This window comes from Erinaceus europaeus, chromosome 1, assembly GCF_950295315.1.
Source record: "Erinaceus europaeus chromosome 1, mEriEur2.1, whole genome shotgun sequence".
Classification (NCBI taxonomy): domain Eukaryota; kingdom Metazoa; phylum Chordata; class Mammalia; order Eulipotyphla; family Erinaceidae; genus Erinaceus; species Erinaceus europaeus.
In genome coordinates, this window is record NC_080162.1 from 157,179,673 (window position 1) to 157,199,793 (window position 20,121).

At 41.3% G+C, this 20,121-nt stretch overlaps 1 protein-coding gene and 1 long non-coding RNA gene across 2 annotated transcripts in view; one reads left to right on the top strand and one right to left on the bottom strand.

Moving 5' to 3' along the window:
• Positions 1–20,121, bottom strand: part of LOC132540493 (uncharacterized) — a 1,042,170-nt gene that overhangs the window by 894,095 nt on the left and 127,954 nt on the right. The window lies entirely within an intron of this gene.
• LOC132540487 (DNA-dependent protein kinase catalytic subunit-like) overlaps positions 137–20,121 on the top strand; it is a 79,655-nt gene continuing 59,670 nt past the window's right edge. Inside the window, exons 1-10 of the mRNA XM_060198564.1 lie at positions 137–303; positions 8,247–8,323; positions 8,429–8,521; positions 9,172–9,246; positions 10,366–10,474; positions 12,381–12,493; positions 12,582–12,681; positions 14,950–15,005; positions 15,094–15,124; positions 15,623–15,780. Of these exons, the coding sequence (XP_060054547.1) occupies positions 150–303; positions 8,247–8,323; positions 8,429–8,521; positions 9,172–9,246; positions 10,366–10,474; positions 12,381–12,493; positions 12,582–12,681; positions 14,950–15,005; positions 15,094–15,124; positions 15,623–15,780 (966 nt within the window). The 5' untranslated portion in view covers positions 137–149. The remainder of the gene's footprint in view (positions 304–8,246; positions 8,324–8,428; positions 8,522–9,171; positions 9,247–10,365; positions 10,475–12,380; positions 12,494–12,581; positions 12,682–14,949; positions 15,006–15,093; positions 15,125–15,622; positions 15,781–20,121) is intronic.

Here is a 20,121-nt window from a genome sequence, read left to right on the forward strand (position 1 = left end):
CCTCCTCCGTTTTCAAGTCCCGCCCTCTCATCTCGCGACCCCGCCCCTGAGTTCTGGAGCTGCCCCTCTGTGTTTGCCAGCTCCACCCCCGCGCTCGCAAACTCCGGGCCCTTCCGGGAGTGCGCAGGCGCGGCGCTGGCGGAGCAATCATGGCGGACTCCGGGTCCGGTTTGCAAAGCTCCCTGAAACAGCTTCAGGAATCCCTGGCCGCCGCAGACCGCTGCGGCGCGGCGATGACCAGTTGTCAACTGATCCGGCGCTTGGGGCAGGAGTGCGTGTTGAGCTGTGGCACTGCGGTGCAGGGTGAGTGCGGTGCTCCCAGGAGCGCGCAGGTGCAGAGGCGCGGCTTGAAGTTTCCGAGAGGTGCTGGAGCGTGGTGTCCCACGCCTTCCCCCAGGGCTAGGGTTAGCGGTTATTTTCAAGTCCAGACATTTCGTTCTGGGTCGTCGGATTTTGCAGGAAGGGAGCTATGTGTAAGAAGTGACTTGTCTGGGCCGGGTGGTGGCGTACCTGATTAAGCGTACATATTACAGTGAGCAAAGGATCTAGGTTCGAGCTCCCAGTCCCCACCTGCAGAGGCAAAGCTTTGCGAGTGGTGAAGCAGGGCTGCCTTCAGGTGTCTCTCTGTCTCTCTTACTCTCTCTCTCTCTCTCTCCCTTCTTGATTTCTGACTGACTCTATCCAACAGATAAAGATAATTTTTTAAAAAGTGACTTGTCATGCGGTACTTTTTTTTTTTCCTTAACAAAGGAAAGGCATTTTAAAGCCAACGTGGGTGAAAGTGCTCTAAATTCTGCCATCATTGATGTTTAAAATAGGGAGAGAGAAAAAGAGAGGGAAGGATCATTCACCTCAATTTCACCTATGTCCATTTGATGTTTCTATTTTTCAGTTGCATTGTAGAAATATAAGTGGAAATTCATGCAGTTTTTTTTTTAAAGTTTTTGCAATGTTTAGATGAGAACATTTTGTTGTTGAAAGGGGCTTCTCTTTTCCAGGTCAGCTTATTGTTTTTATTTGTAATTTAACCATGTTATGCAAAATTACAAGATTCAGTGATAGGTTCATTACCATGAGTATGTGCCTTTATCCACACCCTCCACCAAAGTTCTTTGTCTCCTCGTCATCACCACCACCTTAGTTCTCATGAAGTTCAAAAAGGAAAAGACAACAGCATAGATTTCCCTAAATTCAATAGAGGTTGTAATATCTGGGTCTTTGCTTGGCAAAGCAGACACCCTCCCAGGTGAGCTGTCTTGCCAGCTTGTGGATGAGAACTTTTCTTTTTTTCCTTTGTAAGTATGTCACTCATCAGCACTTTCAAAATACATTACTGCATGGAAACTGATACACCACTTTTAGAAAGGTATTTAAATCTTTTCTCACTCATGTGCCCTCTTAAAATACCAGTGATTTTTTTTCCTCCCTAGATTAGTAGTGAATATGGTGAAGTAATATAAACAAGACAAAAATGCTCTGTATCACCTGCATGTTATTAAGGAGGTTTGAAACAACACAGGCTTGTTAACTATATTAATTCAATTGAATCAGAACCCCAACAGGATTCACATGAACCCAATTTCCTTTTTCAGATGCTTCATCACTTCATCAGTGGAAAACTGTTTTTTTTTTTCCTTCTTCCCCTTTTCCCCCCCTTGTCACCAGGGCTTCACTGGGCCTTTGACCCTTTTGTTTGTTTCACATAGAAGGTGAAAGGCAGAGAGGGAAAAGAAATGGGGGGAGGGGGTCAGGCGGTAATGCAGCGGGTTAAGCGCATGCGGTGCGTGGCACAAGGACCAGCATAAGGATCCTGGTTCGAGCCCTAGGCTCCCCACCTGCAGGAGAGTCGCTCCACAGGTGGTGAAGCAGGTTTGCAGGTGGATTTCTCTCCCCCTCTCTGTCTTCCCCTTCTCTCTCCATTTCTCTCTTTCCTATCCAACAAGAAACGACACCACCAACTACAATAATAACTGCGACAAGGCTACAACAACAAGGGCAACAAAAGGGGGGGAATGGCCTCCAGGAGCGGTGGGTTCATGGTGCAGGCACTGAGCCCCAGCAATAAGAAAACCCTGGAGGAAAAAAAAAGGAAACAAAAAAAAAAAGAGAGAGAAATGAGGGAAGACACTACAGCACTTCTTCATGTTGAGGAAACCTACCGTTTGTTTAGTACTCCCATAGGTAGCTGGGGGCTTGAAGACAGGTTCATGGCACCTGGCAAATTGTGTCCTCTACAGGGCTGGGGGAGGGTGGGGGTGTAGCCATCTCAACTCTAGGGGAAAATTCTTTTTCCTTTTCCATTCAAGTTCTTAGCAGGATTCAGTTCCATTCAGTTGTAGGACCCTTGCTTCTTAAGGCCATCCCCATTTCCTGCATCATTTTCGAAGCTAGCAATAGTGGATCAGTAACCACTCAAACTTGGAATCTCTCTTCTTAGGTCTTTTTTTTTTTAAAAAAAAATTAATTATCTTCGTTTATTGGATAGAGACAGAAATTCAAAGGGGGAGTTGGGCGGTAGTGCAGTGGGTTAAGTGTAGGCGGCGCAAAGCACAAGGAGCCACATAAGGATCCCGGGTAGAGCCCCCAGCTCCCTACCTGCAAGGGAGTCACAGGCGGTGAAGCAGGTCTGCGGGTGTCTTATCTTTCTCTCCCCCTCTCTGTCTTCCGCTCCTCTCTTCATTTCTCTCTGTCCTATCTAACAACGACAGCATCAATTACAACAACAATAACTACAACAGTAAAACAACTAGGGCAACAAAAGGGGATAAATAAATAAATATTTAAAAAAGAGAAATTGAAGGGGAAGGACGATATAGAGAGGGAGAGAGAGAGGGGCAGAGAGACACCTGCAGCACTGTTTTACCACTTGCAAAGCTTTCCCCCTGTAGGGCTGGGGCTTGAACCGGGTCCTTGGCACATTGTAACGTGCACTCAACCAGGTGCTCCACCACCCACTCCCCTCTTCTCATGTCTTTCCATGTCTTTTTTTCCCCTCCCAGCTCCGCATTTTTTAAAGGGTGTTTTTATGAAATAGGAGAGAGACCAGAACAGCAGTCTGGCATATGCAGTTTCAGGGACTGAAGGCAGGACCTCTTTCTTGCAAGTCCAGAGCTCTGTCACTGCACCACTTCACCTTTTTTTTCTTTTTCTTTTATTATTATTTTTTATATCAACTAGACCATAGGATAAGGGTGGTACGATTCCCACCATCAGAGTTCCATATCCCATCCCCTCCATTGGGAGCTTTCCTATTCTTTATCTCTCTGGGAACATGCACCCAGGATCATTATAGGGTGCAGAAGGTGGGAGGTTTGGCTTCTGTAATATCTTGTCTGTTGGACATGGGCATTGGCAGGGAAAGTCTCTATCTTTTCCTAGTGGGGCAGAGCTGTGGAGGTAGGGTTCCAGGACACATTGGTGAGAGTGTCTGCCCAGGTAAGTCAGGTTGGTTTTATGGTAGCATCTGCAACTTGGTGACTGAAAAAGAATTAAGATATAGGGAATCAAGCAATAGCGCAGAGGGTTAAGCGCATGTGGCACAAAGCACAAGGACCGGCATAAGGATCCCGGTTCAAGCCCCTGGCTCCCCACCTGCAGGGGAGTCACTTCACATAGGTGGTGAAGCAGGTCTGTAGGTGTCTATCTTTCTCTCCCCCTTTCTGTCTTCCCCTCCTCTCTCCATTTCTCTCTGTCCTGTCAAACAACAATAATAACTACAACAACAATAAAAAGGGCAACAAAAAGGAAATAAATAAATAAATATTTTTAAAAAGAATTAAGATATAAAGCAGAACAAATTGTTTGATAATCAGGAACCTAAAGATAAGAATATAGCAGATGAGATTTGGAGGTTTCTGTTTTGGAAAAAGCTAGGAAGTCTGTTTTAGGTATATTCCAAGGGGCCCATGACTTCACTAATTTTACTTGAACCCAAAAGCTAACATGCAGGTGGGCTAAAGGTATCGTTTGGGGAGATGGTGCCAGAGTTGGATGTAGGACTAGAAAGTTGGATCAGGGAAGAGAGTAAGTATGGGAAGAGTATATAACTACCATTAACTGTAAACCTCAGCAATCTGATTTAGGGTCCATATTCAGCACAGGAGCCTGTGTAAACTCTGCATCCCTGCAGGTCTGAGCTTACATTCCATGGTCATAGCTAGGAACATTCTAGGCTGCTCTCAGTTCAAGACCGTCTTCTTCGAGTGGCAGAGTATGTTGACCCAACCTCCCTTTGGAAAGTGAGGCAGTCCCTACCATTGTTGTTCCACATTGAGGGCAAGGTCCTGTAGAGGCCCACAATAGGGTCCACAGTGCTATTCCTGATGGAGATGACCAGTGATGGTGGAGAGAGGGATGTGATAGGTCTAGGCCCATCATGCCTATGTGGGAATCCCAGGATTCCCTGATTAGGGCCCTGGATGATGGAGTGACCTGGGAGTGACCAAAAGAACCATCATTAAAGTGTGCCAGTATTTTTACCTTATCCAGCTTTGAAGTCCCTACTTTGATAAGTTTCTCCATATCAGAGGGAAGTGATTTAGAAAGTTGGTGAGGAGGGTATCTAGGTCTAGGTAGAAACTATTTGATTAAGTACTTTATGGTATCTGTCCTAGGTCTTTCTATTTGCTTGCTGCACTTACTGAGACCACTTCCACATTTTTTTAAAATTTATTTCTTTATTGGGGAATTAATGTTTTCCATTCAACAGTAAATACAATAGTTTGTACATGCATAACATTCCCCAGTTTCCCATTTAACAATACAACCCCCACTATGTCATTTATCATCCTTAATGGACCTGTATTCTTCCCACCCACCCACCCCAGAGTCTTTTACTTTGGTGCAATACGCCAATTCCATTTCAGGTTCTACTTGTGTTTTCTTTTCTGATCTTGTTTTTCAACTTCTGTCTGAGAGTGAGATCATCCCATATTCATCCTTCTGTTTCTGACTTATTTCATTCAACATGGTTTTTTCAAGGTCCATCCAAGATCGGCTGAAAACGGGGAAGTCACCATTTTTTACAGCTGAGTAGTATTCCATTGTGTATATATATCACAGCTTGCTCAGCCACTCATCTGTTGTTGGACACCTGGGTTGTTTCCAGGTTTTGGCTATTACAAATTGTGCTGCCAAGAACATATGTGTATACAGATCTTTTTGGATGGATGCGTTGGGTTCCTTAGGATATATCTTCAGGAGATGAATTGCAGGATCATAGGGTAGGTCCATTTCTAGCCTTCTGAGAGTTCTCCAGACTGTTCTCCACAGAGGTTGGACCAATTTGCATCCCACCAGCAGTGTAGGACAGTTCCTTTGACCCCACACCCTCTCTAGCATTTGCTGCTGTTACCTTTTCTGATGTATGCCATTCTCACAGGAGTGAAGTGATATCTCATTGTTGTCTTGATTTGCATTTCTCTGACAATCAGAGACTTGGAGCATTTTTTCATGTGTTTCTTGGCCTTTTGGATCTCTTCTGTGGTGAATATTCTGTCCAAGTCCTCCCCCCATTTTTGGATGGGGTTATTTATTGTCTTGTTGTTGATTCTGGCAAGCTCTTTATATATATATGTTGGTTATTAAACTCTTATCTGATGTATAGCATGTAAAGATCTTCTCCTATTCTGTGAGGGGTCTCTTGGTTTGGGTAGTGGTTTCTTTTGCTGTGCAGAAGCTTTTTAATTTGATGTAGTCCCATAGGTTTATGCTTGTCTTAGTCTTCTTTGTAATTGGATTCGTTTCATTGAAAATGTCTTTAAAATTTATGTGGAAAAGAGTTCTGCCAATATTTTCCTCTAAGTATTTGATAGTTTGTGGTCTAACATCCAAGTCCTTGATCCACTTGGAATTTACTTTTGTATTTGGTGAAATACAGTGATTCAGTTTCATTCTTCTGCATGTTTCAACCCATTGTTTCCAACACCATTTGTTGAAGAGACTCTGCTTTCCCCATGTAATAGTCTGGGCCCCTTTGTCAAAGATTAGATGTCCATAGGTGTGGGGCCTCATTTCTGGGCTCTCAGTTGTATTCCACTGGTCAGTGTGTCTATTCATGTTCCAGTGCCAAGCAGTTTTTATGACAACGGCCCTATAATATAGTTTGAGATCTGGGAGTGTGATGCCTCCGGTTCTGTTCTTTTTTCTCAAGATTGTTTTGGCAATTCTAGGTCGTTTCTGGTTCCAGATAAACATTTGTAGCATTTGTTCTATTCTCCTAAAAACTGTGCTTGGGATCTTGATGGGGATAGCATTAAATTTGTAGATGGCTCTGGGTAATATATTCATTTTGATGATATAATTCTTCCAACCCATGAACATGGAATATCTTTCCACTTCTTTGTGTCTTTTTCAATTTCTTTGAATAGTGACTCATAATTTTCAGTATACAAGTCTTACACTTCCTTGGTTAGATTTACTCCTAGATATTTTATTGTTTTTGTTGCTATAGTAAAAGGAATTGATTTCTGGATTTCACTTTCTTCTAACTTAGTGTTTGCATAGAAGAATGCCACTGACTTTTGAATGTTAATTTTATAGCCTGACACCTTACTGTATTGCCTGATGATTTCCAAAAGCTTCTTGTGGGATTCCTTAGGATTTTCCATGTATATTATCATGTCATCTGCAAATAAGGAGAGTTTGACTTCTTCTCCTCCAATCTGTATCCCTTGAATTCCTTGCTCCTGCCTGATTGCTATGGCAAGAACTTCCAACACTATGTTGAATAGTAATGGTGATAGTGGGCAGCCCTGTCTAGTACCAGATATGAGTGGAAATGCTTCCAGTTTTTCACCATTGAGTATGATGTTGGCTGTAGGTTTGCTATATATAGATTCCACTATCTTGAGGAATTTTCCATCTATTCCCATTTTTTGCAGTGTTTTGATCATAAAGGGATGTTGTATTTTGTCAAAGGCTTTCTCTGCATCTATTGATGATAATCCAGTGGTTATGCAAAGAGACTTTCACAGCCCCTCAGCTATGCCACCGAGGTATAGGTCTTCTCCTGAGTTTCCTGGTTAGATCTCTGTCCCCTGGTGTCCCTTCCTGTCGCTGCTCCAGATTCTGAGGGTAGTAACAGTGGAGACTCAGAGTTGCACTTGGTGAGTCTCTGGGGAGTCCTCTCCTCCCTTAAGCTGTCCCCTTGTTGTTGGAGCAGACTGGAGGTGGTGTCTCAACTGATAAACTGTTGAACTGTTAGCAGTCACTTAATCTCTCCTTAGGTCCTTCTCTCCTCTCTGTCACCAGCTACACACGTTTGTACTCACCGGTGATTTACTGGGTTCCTGTGGTCATTCTAGTCCTGTCTTGTTTCGGTCCTGGGTGGTCTCCTTTGGTATTCCTAGTTGATCTGGGAGAGGAGAGAGAAGAGAGGAGAGAGGAGAGAGGAGAGAGGAGAGGGAGAGGGGAGAGAGAGACCACTTCCACATTAAAAAAAAATTTTATTTCCCTTTTGTTGCCCTTGTTGTCTTTTTGTTGTTGTAGTTATTATTGTTGTTATTGATGTCATTGTTGTTGGATAGAACAGAGATATGGAGAGAGGAGGGGAAGACGGGGGTGAGAGAAAGACACCTGAAGACCTGCTTCACTGCCTGTGGAGCAACTCCCCTGCAGGTGCAGAGGTAGTCCTTGCACTTTGTGCCACGTGCACTTAACCCGCTGCACTTAACCCGCTGCGCTACCGCCTGACTCCCACCACTTCCACTTTTAGGGGCTCTTATAATTACATTGGGTTTACCAGATAATCCAGGACTAGCTTCTCATTTTGAAGTCAGATGAATAGCAGCCTTGAGTACCTTTTGCTTTGTAAAGCTAGCATACTAGCTTTGTGATGGTAGGGATTATAGTATACAGATCTCTGGCAATCATTGTACTGGTGGAATATCAACTAGAATTTACTGTTTGTCAACAAGGGCAACAAGGGAATAAATAAATATTTTTTAAAAATTTACTGTTTGGGGGAGGGGGTGGGATATGGAGATTGGGCGGTGGGAATTGTGTGGAGTTGGACCCCTCCTACCCTATGGTTTTGTTAATTAATCCTTTCTTAAATAAAAATAAAATAAAAATAAAATAAAAGCAAAAAAAAAAAGAAAAAAAAAGAAAAAAAATTTACTGTTTGTCTAAATACTGTTCCCATAGGTTCGTCATTTGAAAAGTGAATCAGGAAGTATGCAGACCCTTTAGGGTGGTTTAGGTGCTTGGCAGCTCTCTTACTTTTTTCCCCCTTTTTTTTGTTTCAGCATTACAGACTTCCTTAATTTTTTCTAAAGAGTTTGGTTTGCTTATATTTGTTCGGAAATCACTTAGCATTGAGGAAGTAAGTTGAAATGTTTTATTTTGCTTTTTCTGGTCGTGAGTGTGTATGTTAGAATGAATTTTATTCTTACCTATGTTTACTATATTGTGAATTTTTAAATTACAGTTCCGTGATTGTAGAGAAGAAATCTTAAAATTTTTATATGTTTTCTTGGAAAAAATTGGCCAAAAGATTACACCTTATTCTCTTGATGTTAAGGTAAGGAGAAAAAAAAGCCACATCTTGATAAGCACTTACCTCCATTTTAACCTCATTTTAATAATTTAAATTCGGATTTTTTTTTTTATCTGTGCCCTTTTTTTGACTGGGAAGCTGTACTTGATTGTCTTAGAAATAAAATGGGCTTTTAAATATTTAATCAAACCATTGTCAAAACTATTTTGATAATATTTTTGGCAATTTTGATAACTTTGTGTACATAAGATGAATAAAACTTTAATTAAAAAGGCATAATAAACTTTATTTCATGGAATGTGGGGAGATTACAGGATACTTTCAGAAACAATACATGGTTACCTAATTCTTAGATGGACTTCATTTACTCATTCAGTTAATGACTGGAGGAAATCACTCAAGGAAGACTCCTGTCTGCCAGTTTGTGCAGTTCCAGTAAATGATGTATGCTTTTTTACCTCTTCTTCTGTTTTTTTTTTTTTATTTTAATCTGTTGGATAGAGATAGTCAGAAATTGAGAGGGAAGGTGATAGAGAGGGAGAGACAGATACCTGCAGCACTGCAGGTTACATGGTATGGTCTTCACACATTGTTTCACTGTGCTAATGTTTTCATTAGTCTCAATTGTTTAAGCTTATTTATGATAATTTGTTTTAACTCCTTTTCAAACCCAGAACATTTGTACCAGTGTTTATACAAAAGATAAAGCTGCTAAATGTAAGATTCCAGCCCTAGACCTTCTTATTAAGGTAACTTTGTATTTCTCAATGAATATGTTTTATAGTAAGCATAAGATTTAAATTGGGAATTAGAGCTTGGGGTTATGTTTTCAGATGAGAGATACTGTGGATGGGTTTGAATTACACAGATACGTGGATAAGCTGTGGATTTTGTAGCCATCTTCTGATATCTTGGAGCATTGTTGTGTATTAAGAAAATGAAGGAGAATAACTAAGATACTTACAATTCTTCCATTAGTTTCAAAATCCTGAATCTTGAAACCTCATGCTACTAAAAATTGCCCAAACTCACATCATTGTATGAGAATTTTCTCCTAAGACCTTTCCATAAGAATGGATCTAGGAGGTCAGCGGTAGCACAGTGGGTTAAGCACATGTGGCACGAAGTGCAAGGATCCCAGTTTGAACCCAGGCTCCCCACCTGCAGGGGTGTCGCTTCACAGTTGGTGAAGCAGGTCTGCAGGTGTCTTTCTTTCTCCCTCAGTCTTCCCCTCCTCCATTTCTCTCTGCCCTATCCAACAACAACGACATTAACGACAACAACAATAAAACAAGGGCAACAAAAGGGAAAATAAATAAATTTTTTTTAAAAAGAATGGATCTAAATGTTATGTTTAAGTGGTAGTTAGGGTCTCACGTTTACAGCTCTATTTTTAGAATTTCTTGTGTGGGGCGGATGGTGATGGCAAATAGCTCATTTTGATAGTATGCTTCTTTGCCAAGTGTGAGACCCAGGTTCGAACCGTAGTCTCCACTGCACTGAAGGAAGCTTCAGTGCTGTGGTCTCTTTCACATTGTCTGCCGGGGGGAAAAAAGAAGGGAAAAAAGAATCCCTTTGGGTCTTGCTACTCTTGTTTCTAAGAGCCTCTCTGAGTATGGGTCTAGTCATATTCTTGGTTTCTTGGGAAAATGAATTTCAGTCTGCATTTCTCTGCCTTTGAAAGGTTCCTCTCCCCCCCCAACCTCTGCCTCTCCACTAACCTGAACTGATCAGAACCTTGAGGGGCCAAGCAGAAATTTCCTAGAGATAAGTGATTTTTGCCACTTTGTTGTGTATAAACACATTGAGGTGGATGATGGTTTTGCATTATTTTCCTCTTCAGACAATGGTAATCTGTATCCTTTTAGTTACTTCAGACATTGAGAAGTTCTAGACTTATGGATGAATTTAGAATTGGAGAATTATTTAGCAAATTCTACGGAGAACTTGCATGGAAATCAAAAATACCAGATACAGGTGAGTTCCATTTAAGTGCTATTTAAAAATACTTTTAAAAATATTTACTAAAGTAAAGGACTCTGGGGTGGCAGGAGGGAGGGTTCAGGTCCTGGAACATAATATCAGAGGACCTACAGAGGGGGTTGAATTCTTATGTGGAAAACAGAAATGTTATACATGTATAAACTACTGTATTTTTTTTGTTAACTGTATTTTATTGTTGACTATAAACTATTAATCCCCCAATAAAAATATATTAACCGATTAACCCTCAAAACCATTGGTGTAAAGAGTGGTCCAGTAGGTAGCACAGTGATAAAGCATCAGACTCTCAAGCATGAGGTCTTGAGTTCAGTCCCTGGCAGCACATGTACCAGAGTGATATCTGGTTTTTTCTCTTCTCCAGTCTTTCTCATGAATAAATAAATAACATTTTAATAAAAATTTAAAGGGACACTAAAAAAATATTAAGGAAAAAAAAAGAATAGAATAATGAAAGTCAGTCCTGGGACCACATATGGCCCTTGAAATTATGTGGTCTGTCCTTGCTAAGGCTATTGTAGGTAAGACTCAAAGTTCAGGGAGTTGGGTGGTAGGTAACGCAGCCGGTTAAGAGCAGGTGATGCAAAGCGCAAGGACCCGCACAAGGACCGGTGTAAGGATCCCGGTTTGAGCTCCCGGCTCCCCACCTGCAAGGGAGTCGCTTCACAGGCAGTGAAGCAGGTCTACAGGTGTCTGTCTTTCTCTCCCCCCTCTGTCTTCCCCTCCTCTCTCCATTTCTCTCTGTCCTATCCAACAACAAAGACAGTAGTAACAATAACAGTAATAACTACTACAATAAAACAAGGACAACAAAAAGGAATAAATAAATATTAAAAAAATAAATACTCAAAGTTCAATAAATTTGAGTGCTTTTTAAAAAATTTTCTGTAGTATCTTTATTTGTTGGATAGGGATAGCTAGAAATTGAGAGGGGATGGGGAAAGAGATAGAAAGAGACAGAGAGACACCTACAACACTGCTTCCCCACTTGCAAAACTTTTCCCTTGAACCGGGATCCTGACTCTGGTCCTTGTGCTTCGTACCACATGTGTTTAACTACTGCACTACCGCCCTACCCCCAGTGCTAATTTTTAAATTTACGATTTCATATTACCCACAAGTGATATTATAAATACCCAAATGACCCTTGGCAGGAAAAAATGTTCCCCACCCTTGGGAATTTTTCTACTATGCCATTTACCTATATGTTTTATGGATGAATTTATTTATTTATTTTGCTGGAAATAAACCAAAACGGAAACAGATAAAAACAGAATGTTGTGGGAGTCGGGCAGTAGCACAGCTGGTGAAGCGCACATGGCACAAAGTGTAAGGGTCCACATAAGCATCCCAGTTCGAGCCCCCAGCTCCCCACCTGCCTGGGGGGTGGCTTCACAAGCGGTGAAGCAGGTCTGCAGGTGTCTATCTTTGTCTCCCCTTCTTTTCCTCATCTCTCTCGATTTCTCTCTGTCCTATCCAGCAACAACAACAGCTATGACAATAATAACTAACAACTTCAAGTGCAACAACAAGGGCAACAAAATGGGAAAAATAGCTTCTAGGAGCAATGGATTTGTAGTGCAGGCACCAAGTCCCAGCAAAAACCCTGGAGACAAAAAAAAAAAAGTGTTGTGTGGATGCCTGCTTGTAAAATTTTAACCCTTATAAAATGATTCTTCGAAATAGAATACTCACGGCATATATCAAGTGAAATTTATTTTATAATATATTTGTATGAGTTTCTAGTAAATAATACCAGATACTAGTCTAATGGTGAAAATGCTTTTGAACTAAATATCCTCTCATTTTCTTGCTCATTGTTAGGCATTTTTATTTCTTACTTTAATTTTAGGTTTTCATTTATCTAAACCTTATTTTTCAGTTTTAGAGAAAATATACGAGCTTCTAGGAGTATTGGGGGAAGTTCACCCTAGTGAGATGATAAATAATTCAGAAAATCTGTTCCGGGCTTTTCTGGGTGAGCTTAAGACCCAGGTATGATATTCTCTTTCATACAATATAGTTGAGTTTTTTTCCTTTTAAAAATTATTTTCTTATAATTTTCTCATAAATTGCCTTTTAGATGACATCAGCAGTGAGAGAACCCAAACTGCTTGTGGTGGCAGGATGCCTAAAGGGATTGTCTTCACTCCTGTGTAACTTCACTAAATCCATGGAAGAAGGTATTGCTTGGCTGTGCTTAATTTCAGTCCTTTTATTAAAGTATCTCTTGAATTGCTACTTTTTTGAACTCTAGAGGCAGTTGTGGGTTCATTGCAGTGGTGAGAAATAATGGAGACTTTCTTTACATTCATTTTTTTTTTAAATATTTTTTTACTATCTTTATTTATTTATTGGATAGAGACAGCCAGAACTTGAGAGGGACGAGAAAGAGAGACAAAGAGACAACTGCAATATTGCTTCACCACTTGTGAAGCTTTTCCCCTGCAGATGGGGACCAGTGCCTCGAACCTGGGGCCTTGTGCACTGTAATATGTGTGCTTAACCAGGTGTGCCACCACCCGGCCCCCTTTCTATATATTCATCACCATTCATTATTCTTTCAGTAAATATAAAACAGTACTCAGTCAGACTATTGGCACTGATAGAGTTGACTGAGCTCTTTCAGATTTTACCAATTTGACATGCGCACGGTGAGTGTGTATGTGTGTGTGTGTGTGTGTTTCATCACCTGTGACAACTTGGGTTTATGCCACCACAAATAGTCTTTCACTACAAGGATCATTCCTGCTTTTTTTTAGATTTATTTATGAAAATGAGAGAAAACCAGAACATCACACTGGCATATGTTATTTGTGGATCAAACTTGGAGCTTCATGTTTTCAAGTCCAAAGTTACAGCTTCTCTCACATTTGCTCTCTGGCCTCAGATACCTTAGTCTAATAATCAAAGCAAAGGGTTCTTGATTGTCTTTGAGTCCTTACAACTAGGGCAGAGAACTTACTAATGGAAAAGCCTGGTTTCTAGGCAGCTGAATTGAATGTTCTGGAGAGATACAGTTATACAGATAATTGTCATGTCGAGACATAATAGTTATACAGATAATTGCCATGTCAGAGAGATTAGCAGAAGAGCCTCGGATTATTTGCTCTTTTATGTAGTAAACCCATGAGGCCAATATTCATATGTGTAATTCTTATAATATATTGGCATATACCATGTATTGAATAATGGGACAATAATGTGTTTGGGGGAGTCGGGCGGTAGCGCAGCGGGTTAAGCACAGGTGGCGCTAAGCACAAGGACCAGCGGAAGGATCCCGGTTCGAGCCCTCGGCTCCCCACCTGCAGGGGAGTCACTTCACAGGTGGTGAAGCAGGTCTGCAGGTGTCTGTCTTTCTCTCCCCCTCTCTATCTTCCCCTCCTCTCTCCATTTCTCTCTGTCCTATCCAACAACAATGACATCAATAATAACTACAACAACAAAACAACAAGGGCAACAAAAGGAATAAATAAATAAATATATTTAAAAAAATAATAATAATGTGTTTGGCCTTGATTGTATTGTTTACTCCTCCAAAAGACAGTGAAAGCAGGCCTCTGGGGAGCTGGACAGTAGTGCAGCGGGTTAAGCAAATGTGGCGCAAAGCGCAAGGACCAGCATAAGGATCTCAGTTTGAGCCCCTGGCTCCCCACCTGCAGGGGAGTCACTTCACAAGCGGTAAAGCAGATCTACAGGTGTCTTATCTTTCTTTCCCCCTCTGTCTTTCCCTCCTCTCTCCATTTCTCTTTGTCCTATCCAACAATGACGACATCAATAACAACTACAACAATAAAACAGTAAGGGCAACAAAAGGGAATAAAAAAAAAAAAAAAAAAAGCCTCTAGGATGGGGTTAAGTACACATAGTATGAAGTGCAAGGACCCGTGCAAGGATCCTGGCTCCCCACCTGCAGATGGGTGGCTTCATAAGCAATGAAGCAAGGTCTGCAGGTGTCTGTCTTTCTCTCTCCCTCTCTATCTCCCCCTCCTCCTCTCAATTTCTCTTTGTTCTATCAAAAATAATTAAAAAAAAAAAAAAAAAAGGTGGCCTCCAGGAGCATGGGTTCATAGGAAAAGCACCAAGCCCCAGGGATAACCCTGGAGGCAAACAACAGACAGCAAAAAAAGAAGTCCTATGTTACCCCTTTTACAAAAAACTGGGGGCTTGAGGCAGTTATTAACAGCTTCTAAGTGATGAGTTAGAATTGAAATACATGAAATTTTATGGAATTGAAATACACTCTGCTGCTGTACTAATTAGGAAGCAGTAATGATTTATGGGTCCTGGGAGATGTATATCTCAAGTTCAGAAGAGACCTTGTGGGGGCAGATTCAGATTCAAAACTCTTTGAAATAGAGTTGTTAGTCTTACTGTCTGTTGTAAAGTTTGTCAAACGATATTATTAAATTTTGGAATGGAGACATCTTTATATATATATTTTTTCTCAGATCCCCAGACCTCAAAGGAGATTTTTGACTTTGCATTGAAGGCAATTTGTCCTCAGGTAGGATTAATAATACTTGGATTCTCTTTCAGTTGACATTTGTGGTTGTCAGACACTGATAACAGTTTTCTCCCTGTTTTTACAATAGGTAGATCTGAAGCGGTATGCTGTACCTTTAGGTAAGTATTTGTGTTTAATGGAGTAGGAAACTTCAGGCTACTAAATTGATGCCTGTACTATATACTTTTGCTTAAATGATGAGTGAGAGTGGAAGTGATAATAGCTGTGATGTTTCACACACAGCAATTTACATCGAGATTTCTGGAAACTATTGGTACACAGACTCTTTGAGATGGTCACACTTAGTTGCATGATTAAATACATTACTTCAAGAAGATCTCTTCAGGGATTGAGATTGATAGCATTCTGACTTGCTCTGAATTTGCATCCAATTTCTGAACTTGACCTGCAGGAGTCATTGGTCATGTAGTGGGCCTGTTGATTAAAGTGGAGATTGGCAGCATTAGAGCTCTACTTAGGGTCCCAAGCCATTATTTATAGTGATTTCAGACCTTCCTGAATGCAGTTCACATTTTGATGTATGCCTGACACTTTTTCAGTTCTTCATTCTGCTGTAGGTTTTCCTATTCTAAATATAATGCTTTTTGCAATTGCAGCTGGCTTACGCTTGTTTACCCTGCATGCACCACAATTCAGCACCTGCCTTCTGGACAACTATGTCACTTTATTTGAAATAATGTCAAAATGGTGTAGCCATACAAATGTAGAACTAAAGAAAGCTGGACTTTCAGCCTTGGAATCTTTCCTGAAACAGGTACTACAAATTTAACTTTCAGTTTAAATTTTTTTTCTGCACCAAAAAATTAAATTCTAAACCTGTGTACACACATTTGGTAGTTAAATGCAAGTTGATGCATCGTGTTCTGCACTACATAAAGATGAAATGTTTGTTTGATGATTGACTACTGATGTGTCACATGGGTGGCGGTAGGGCTTCGTGGAAAAAATAAAAATGGTAGGAAGATACAAGGTCTTATCGGGACCTCAGTGCTAACATTGGGATGAGTCTGTTTGATGGAAGAAGGTTCAGTGAGGTGCTCTATGGAAGGGCTGAGTCGTGATGTCTGTTTTGAGCCAGAAAACATGCCGGAAGGGTTAGGAAACATTTTTAACAGTAATGTTCCACCTACTTCAAGAACAAGGTGAATTCATTTGCCTTTGTTTGTTCTATGTCTGGAGAGCATGTGGTTACAGGAGTTGAGCATGCAAACTCAAGAATTGTGTCTTATGAGCTTATTATGTTAATGGATCTGGGACTCCAAGGATTCAGGAGATACCTTGTACCTAGCGAAGAGTGAGACTGCTTAAACTGTGCACATGGAAAATACTGAAGATTCACTGCAAGCATTTTGTTTGGAGCAAGTTTTTTTTTTTTTTTTTCACTGGGGCTAGGTGCCTGCACTATGAATCCACTGCTCCTGGAGGCCATTTTGTTGCCCTTGTTATTGTTGCCATTGCTATTGTTGTTGGATAGGACAGAGAGAAATTGAGAGAGGAGGGGAAGACAGAAAGGGCAAGAGAAAGATAGACACCTGCAGGCAGACCTGCTTCACCACCCATGAAGCAACTCCCCCACCCGCCCCCTGCCCCTGCAGCAGGTGGGGAGCCAAGGGTTCAAACTGGGATCCTTATGCCAGTCCTTGCTCTGTGCGCCATGTGTGCTTAACCGCTGTGGTATCTCTTGGCCCCCACAAGATTTTTTTTTGTAAAGATTTATTTTACTTATTTTATATGAGATAGTTTCTTTTTTTTCATTTTTTAAAAAGATTTATTTTATATGAGATAGAGTTTCTTTTCTCTCCTTTTTGTTTCCTTTGTCTTGTTTTTTTAAGATTTATTTATTAATTGGGATGAGAATGAGCGGCTAGTGGTGGTGGTGAGAGAGACAGAGAGAGCCAGAGCATCAGTCTGCTATATGTGGTACTGGGGATTGAATTTGGGACCTCAAACTTGAAAGTCCAATGTTGTATTCTCTGTGTCACCTGCCAGACCTCTGGAGCAATGTGATAACTGATAAAATCACCAGTTACTTCATGAAAGGCTCCTGTATTATGACACAAATAACATTGGCCTGAGATTCATGGCACTGATGTACAGGAGGGGCATATTAATATATGCCCCCCCCTTTTTTTTAAATTTATGGATTTAATTTCAACAGAATTTGAAGTTTATACTTTATCTCCTAGATCTATTCTGCCACTTTGAACTTCATAGTGATCTCCTGTTTTTCTAAAGCTTACTCTCTCACCCAAATTATTCTGGGCATTAACATTGTCTTTTTTCCCCCTATGGTTCTCCAGTTGCACACTTAAAAGAATTTTTTTTCTTTATTGGGGGGAATTAATGGTTTAGTCAACAGTAAAACACAGTAGTTTGTACGTGTTTAACATTTCTCAATTTTCCACATAGCAATTCAACCCATCCCCACCCCCCAGTACCTCCTCTGCCATTGTGCTCCAGGACCTGAACTCTCCCCTCCACCCCAGAGTCCTTTACTGTGGTGCAATACACTAAACCCAGTCTCAGTTCTGCTTTGTGTTTTCTTGTTTTTCAGCTTCTCTCTCTCTCTCTCCCCCTTTTTAAATTGGTGATTTAGTAATGATCAGTAAGATTGTGGGATAAGGGGTACAATTCACATAACTACCACCACCAGTGTGCTATGTCCCTTCCCCTCCACTGGGAGTTTCTCCATTCTTTATCCCTCTGGGAGTATGGACCAACTCTATGGGGCACAGAAGGTTAGAGGTCTGGCTTCTGTGATTAAATGCATACTTTAAAAAAAAAAATTTATTTATGAAAAGGAAACACTGACAGAACCATAGGATAAGAGGGGTACAACTCCACAGAGGTCCCACCACCGGAACTCGATATCCCAATCCCTCCCCTGATAGCTTTCCTGTTCTTTAACTTGCTGGGAGTATAGACCCAAGGTCACTGTAGAATATAGTAGGTGGAAGGCCTGGCTTCTACAATTGCCTCCCCGCTGAACATGTGCATTGACAGGTCAATCCATACTCCCAACCTGCCTCTCTCTTTCCCTAGTGGGTCAGGGTTCTGGTGAATCGGAGCTCCAGGACACATTTGTGGGGGTTGTCTCTCCAGGGAACTCTGGTCAGCATCATGCTAGCATTTGGAACTTGGTGGCTGAAAAGAGAGTTAACATATAAAGCCAAACAAATTGTTGACTAATCATGAACCTAAAGGCTAGAGTAGTGCAGGTGAAGAGTTGGGTGGGTGGGGGGGTTGTCTCCATTTTGTTGATAGCTAGTAGGCCTATTTTAGTTATATTCCAAAGGGCCTATGGCTATTCTAGTTTTCTTTCCCCCCCCCCCCTCTGAGCCTGAAATCTGATATGCAGCTGGATCCAAGTTATTGTCTGGGTAAATGATGTCATGGCTGGAAAAAGGACCAGAAAGCTGGATCAGGGAAGAGAGTAGCTCCCTAATATGGGAAAGGTGTATAAATATTGTTGACTGTAAACCCCATCGATTTGATATGATCTGGGGCAACTGCATACTTTTTAACAGGGTCATTGACATAGTGTTCTTGGATAGTGTGCTACTTTGTCATGTGCATGACCCAGGTTTGAGCCTGGCCCCCACTGTATTGAAGGAAACTTTGGTGCTGTTGGCTCTCTCTCTTCCTGCTTCTGTCTCTTTTTTTTTTCTCAATTTTTAAAATATTTATTTATTTTCTCTTTTGTTGTTGCCCTTGTTTTTTATTGTTATCGTTATTGTTGATGTCATCATTGTTGGATAGGACAGAGAGAAATGGAGAGAGGAGGGGAAGACAGAGGGGGAGGGAAAGAGAGACACCTGCAGACCTGCTTCACCGCTGGTGGCTCGAACCAGGACCCTTATGCCGGTCCTTGTGCTTCAGCACCACATGTGCTTAACCCACTGTGCTGCTGCCTGACTCACTGTCTCTTTCTTTTTAAAAATATTTTATTGTAATTTTGAGACAGATACAGAGAGAAATACTGGAGCACTGCTCAGCTTCGGTTTATGGTGGTACAGGGGATTGAACCTGGGATTTTGGAGCCTCAGGCATGGGAGTCTGTTTGCATAACCATTATGCTACCTCCTCTGCCCTCTGCCTCTGTCTCTTACCTCTATCTTAAAAGAAACAAAACAGGGAGTCGGGCTGTAGCGCAGCGGGTTAAGCGCAGGTGGCGCAAAGCACAAGGACCGGCATAAGGATCCTGGTTCGAACCCCGGCTCCCCACCCTCAGGGGAGTCGCTTCACAGGCGGTGAAGCAGGTCTGCAGGTGTCTATCTTTCTCTCCTCCTCTCTGTCTTCCCCTCCTCTCTCCATTTCTCTCTGTCCTATCCAACAATGACAACAACAATAATAACTACAACAATAAAAACAACAAGGGCAACAAAAGGGAATAAATAAAATAAATATTAAAAAGAAGAAAAACAAAATAAAACAAAATTTTTTGCATAATTTGATTTAATGTTTGTTAAGTAGTATAAAAATTTAAAGGGGGTGGTTAAGAGATAGCTCACCTGGTAAGTGCATGTCTTACCATGTGCAAGGACCTAGATTCAAGCCCCAGCAACTCTGGATAACACCAGAGGCAGCTCCACAGTCAATTTAGTGGTGGTGTGGTTAGGGAATAGGGGTGGTGGGGGGGCAGGGTTTCTCCTCTCTGTCTCTCTGTTGGGTTTGCACAACCTATGTTATGTAGTACAGTTACGATGGAAATGTATACCTCTTCTGGCCTTATTTAAGAGAGTGTCTTTTCTGAACTTTTGAAGCTATTATTTGTGAGTAAAAGCAGTTGTGTTGGAACATCTGAACACATTGATAATATCTGATTGAAAAATACTGGGTTGAGGTGGGGTGGTGGCACACATTACAGTGTGCAAGGACTTGGGTTCATACCGTCAGTTCCCACCTACAGGGAGGAAGCTTCATGAAGTGAAGCAGTGCTTATTTCTGTCTCCCTTCTCTCAATCTCTGTCTCTTTAAAAAAAAATACACACACACACACACACACATATATGAAAGATGCTAGGTCTTTGGGCATTTGTATGGATTCCTTTGGTTATTAAATATTTCTGAAAAGCTAATTTTGATGCTATTGCAG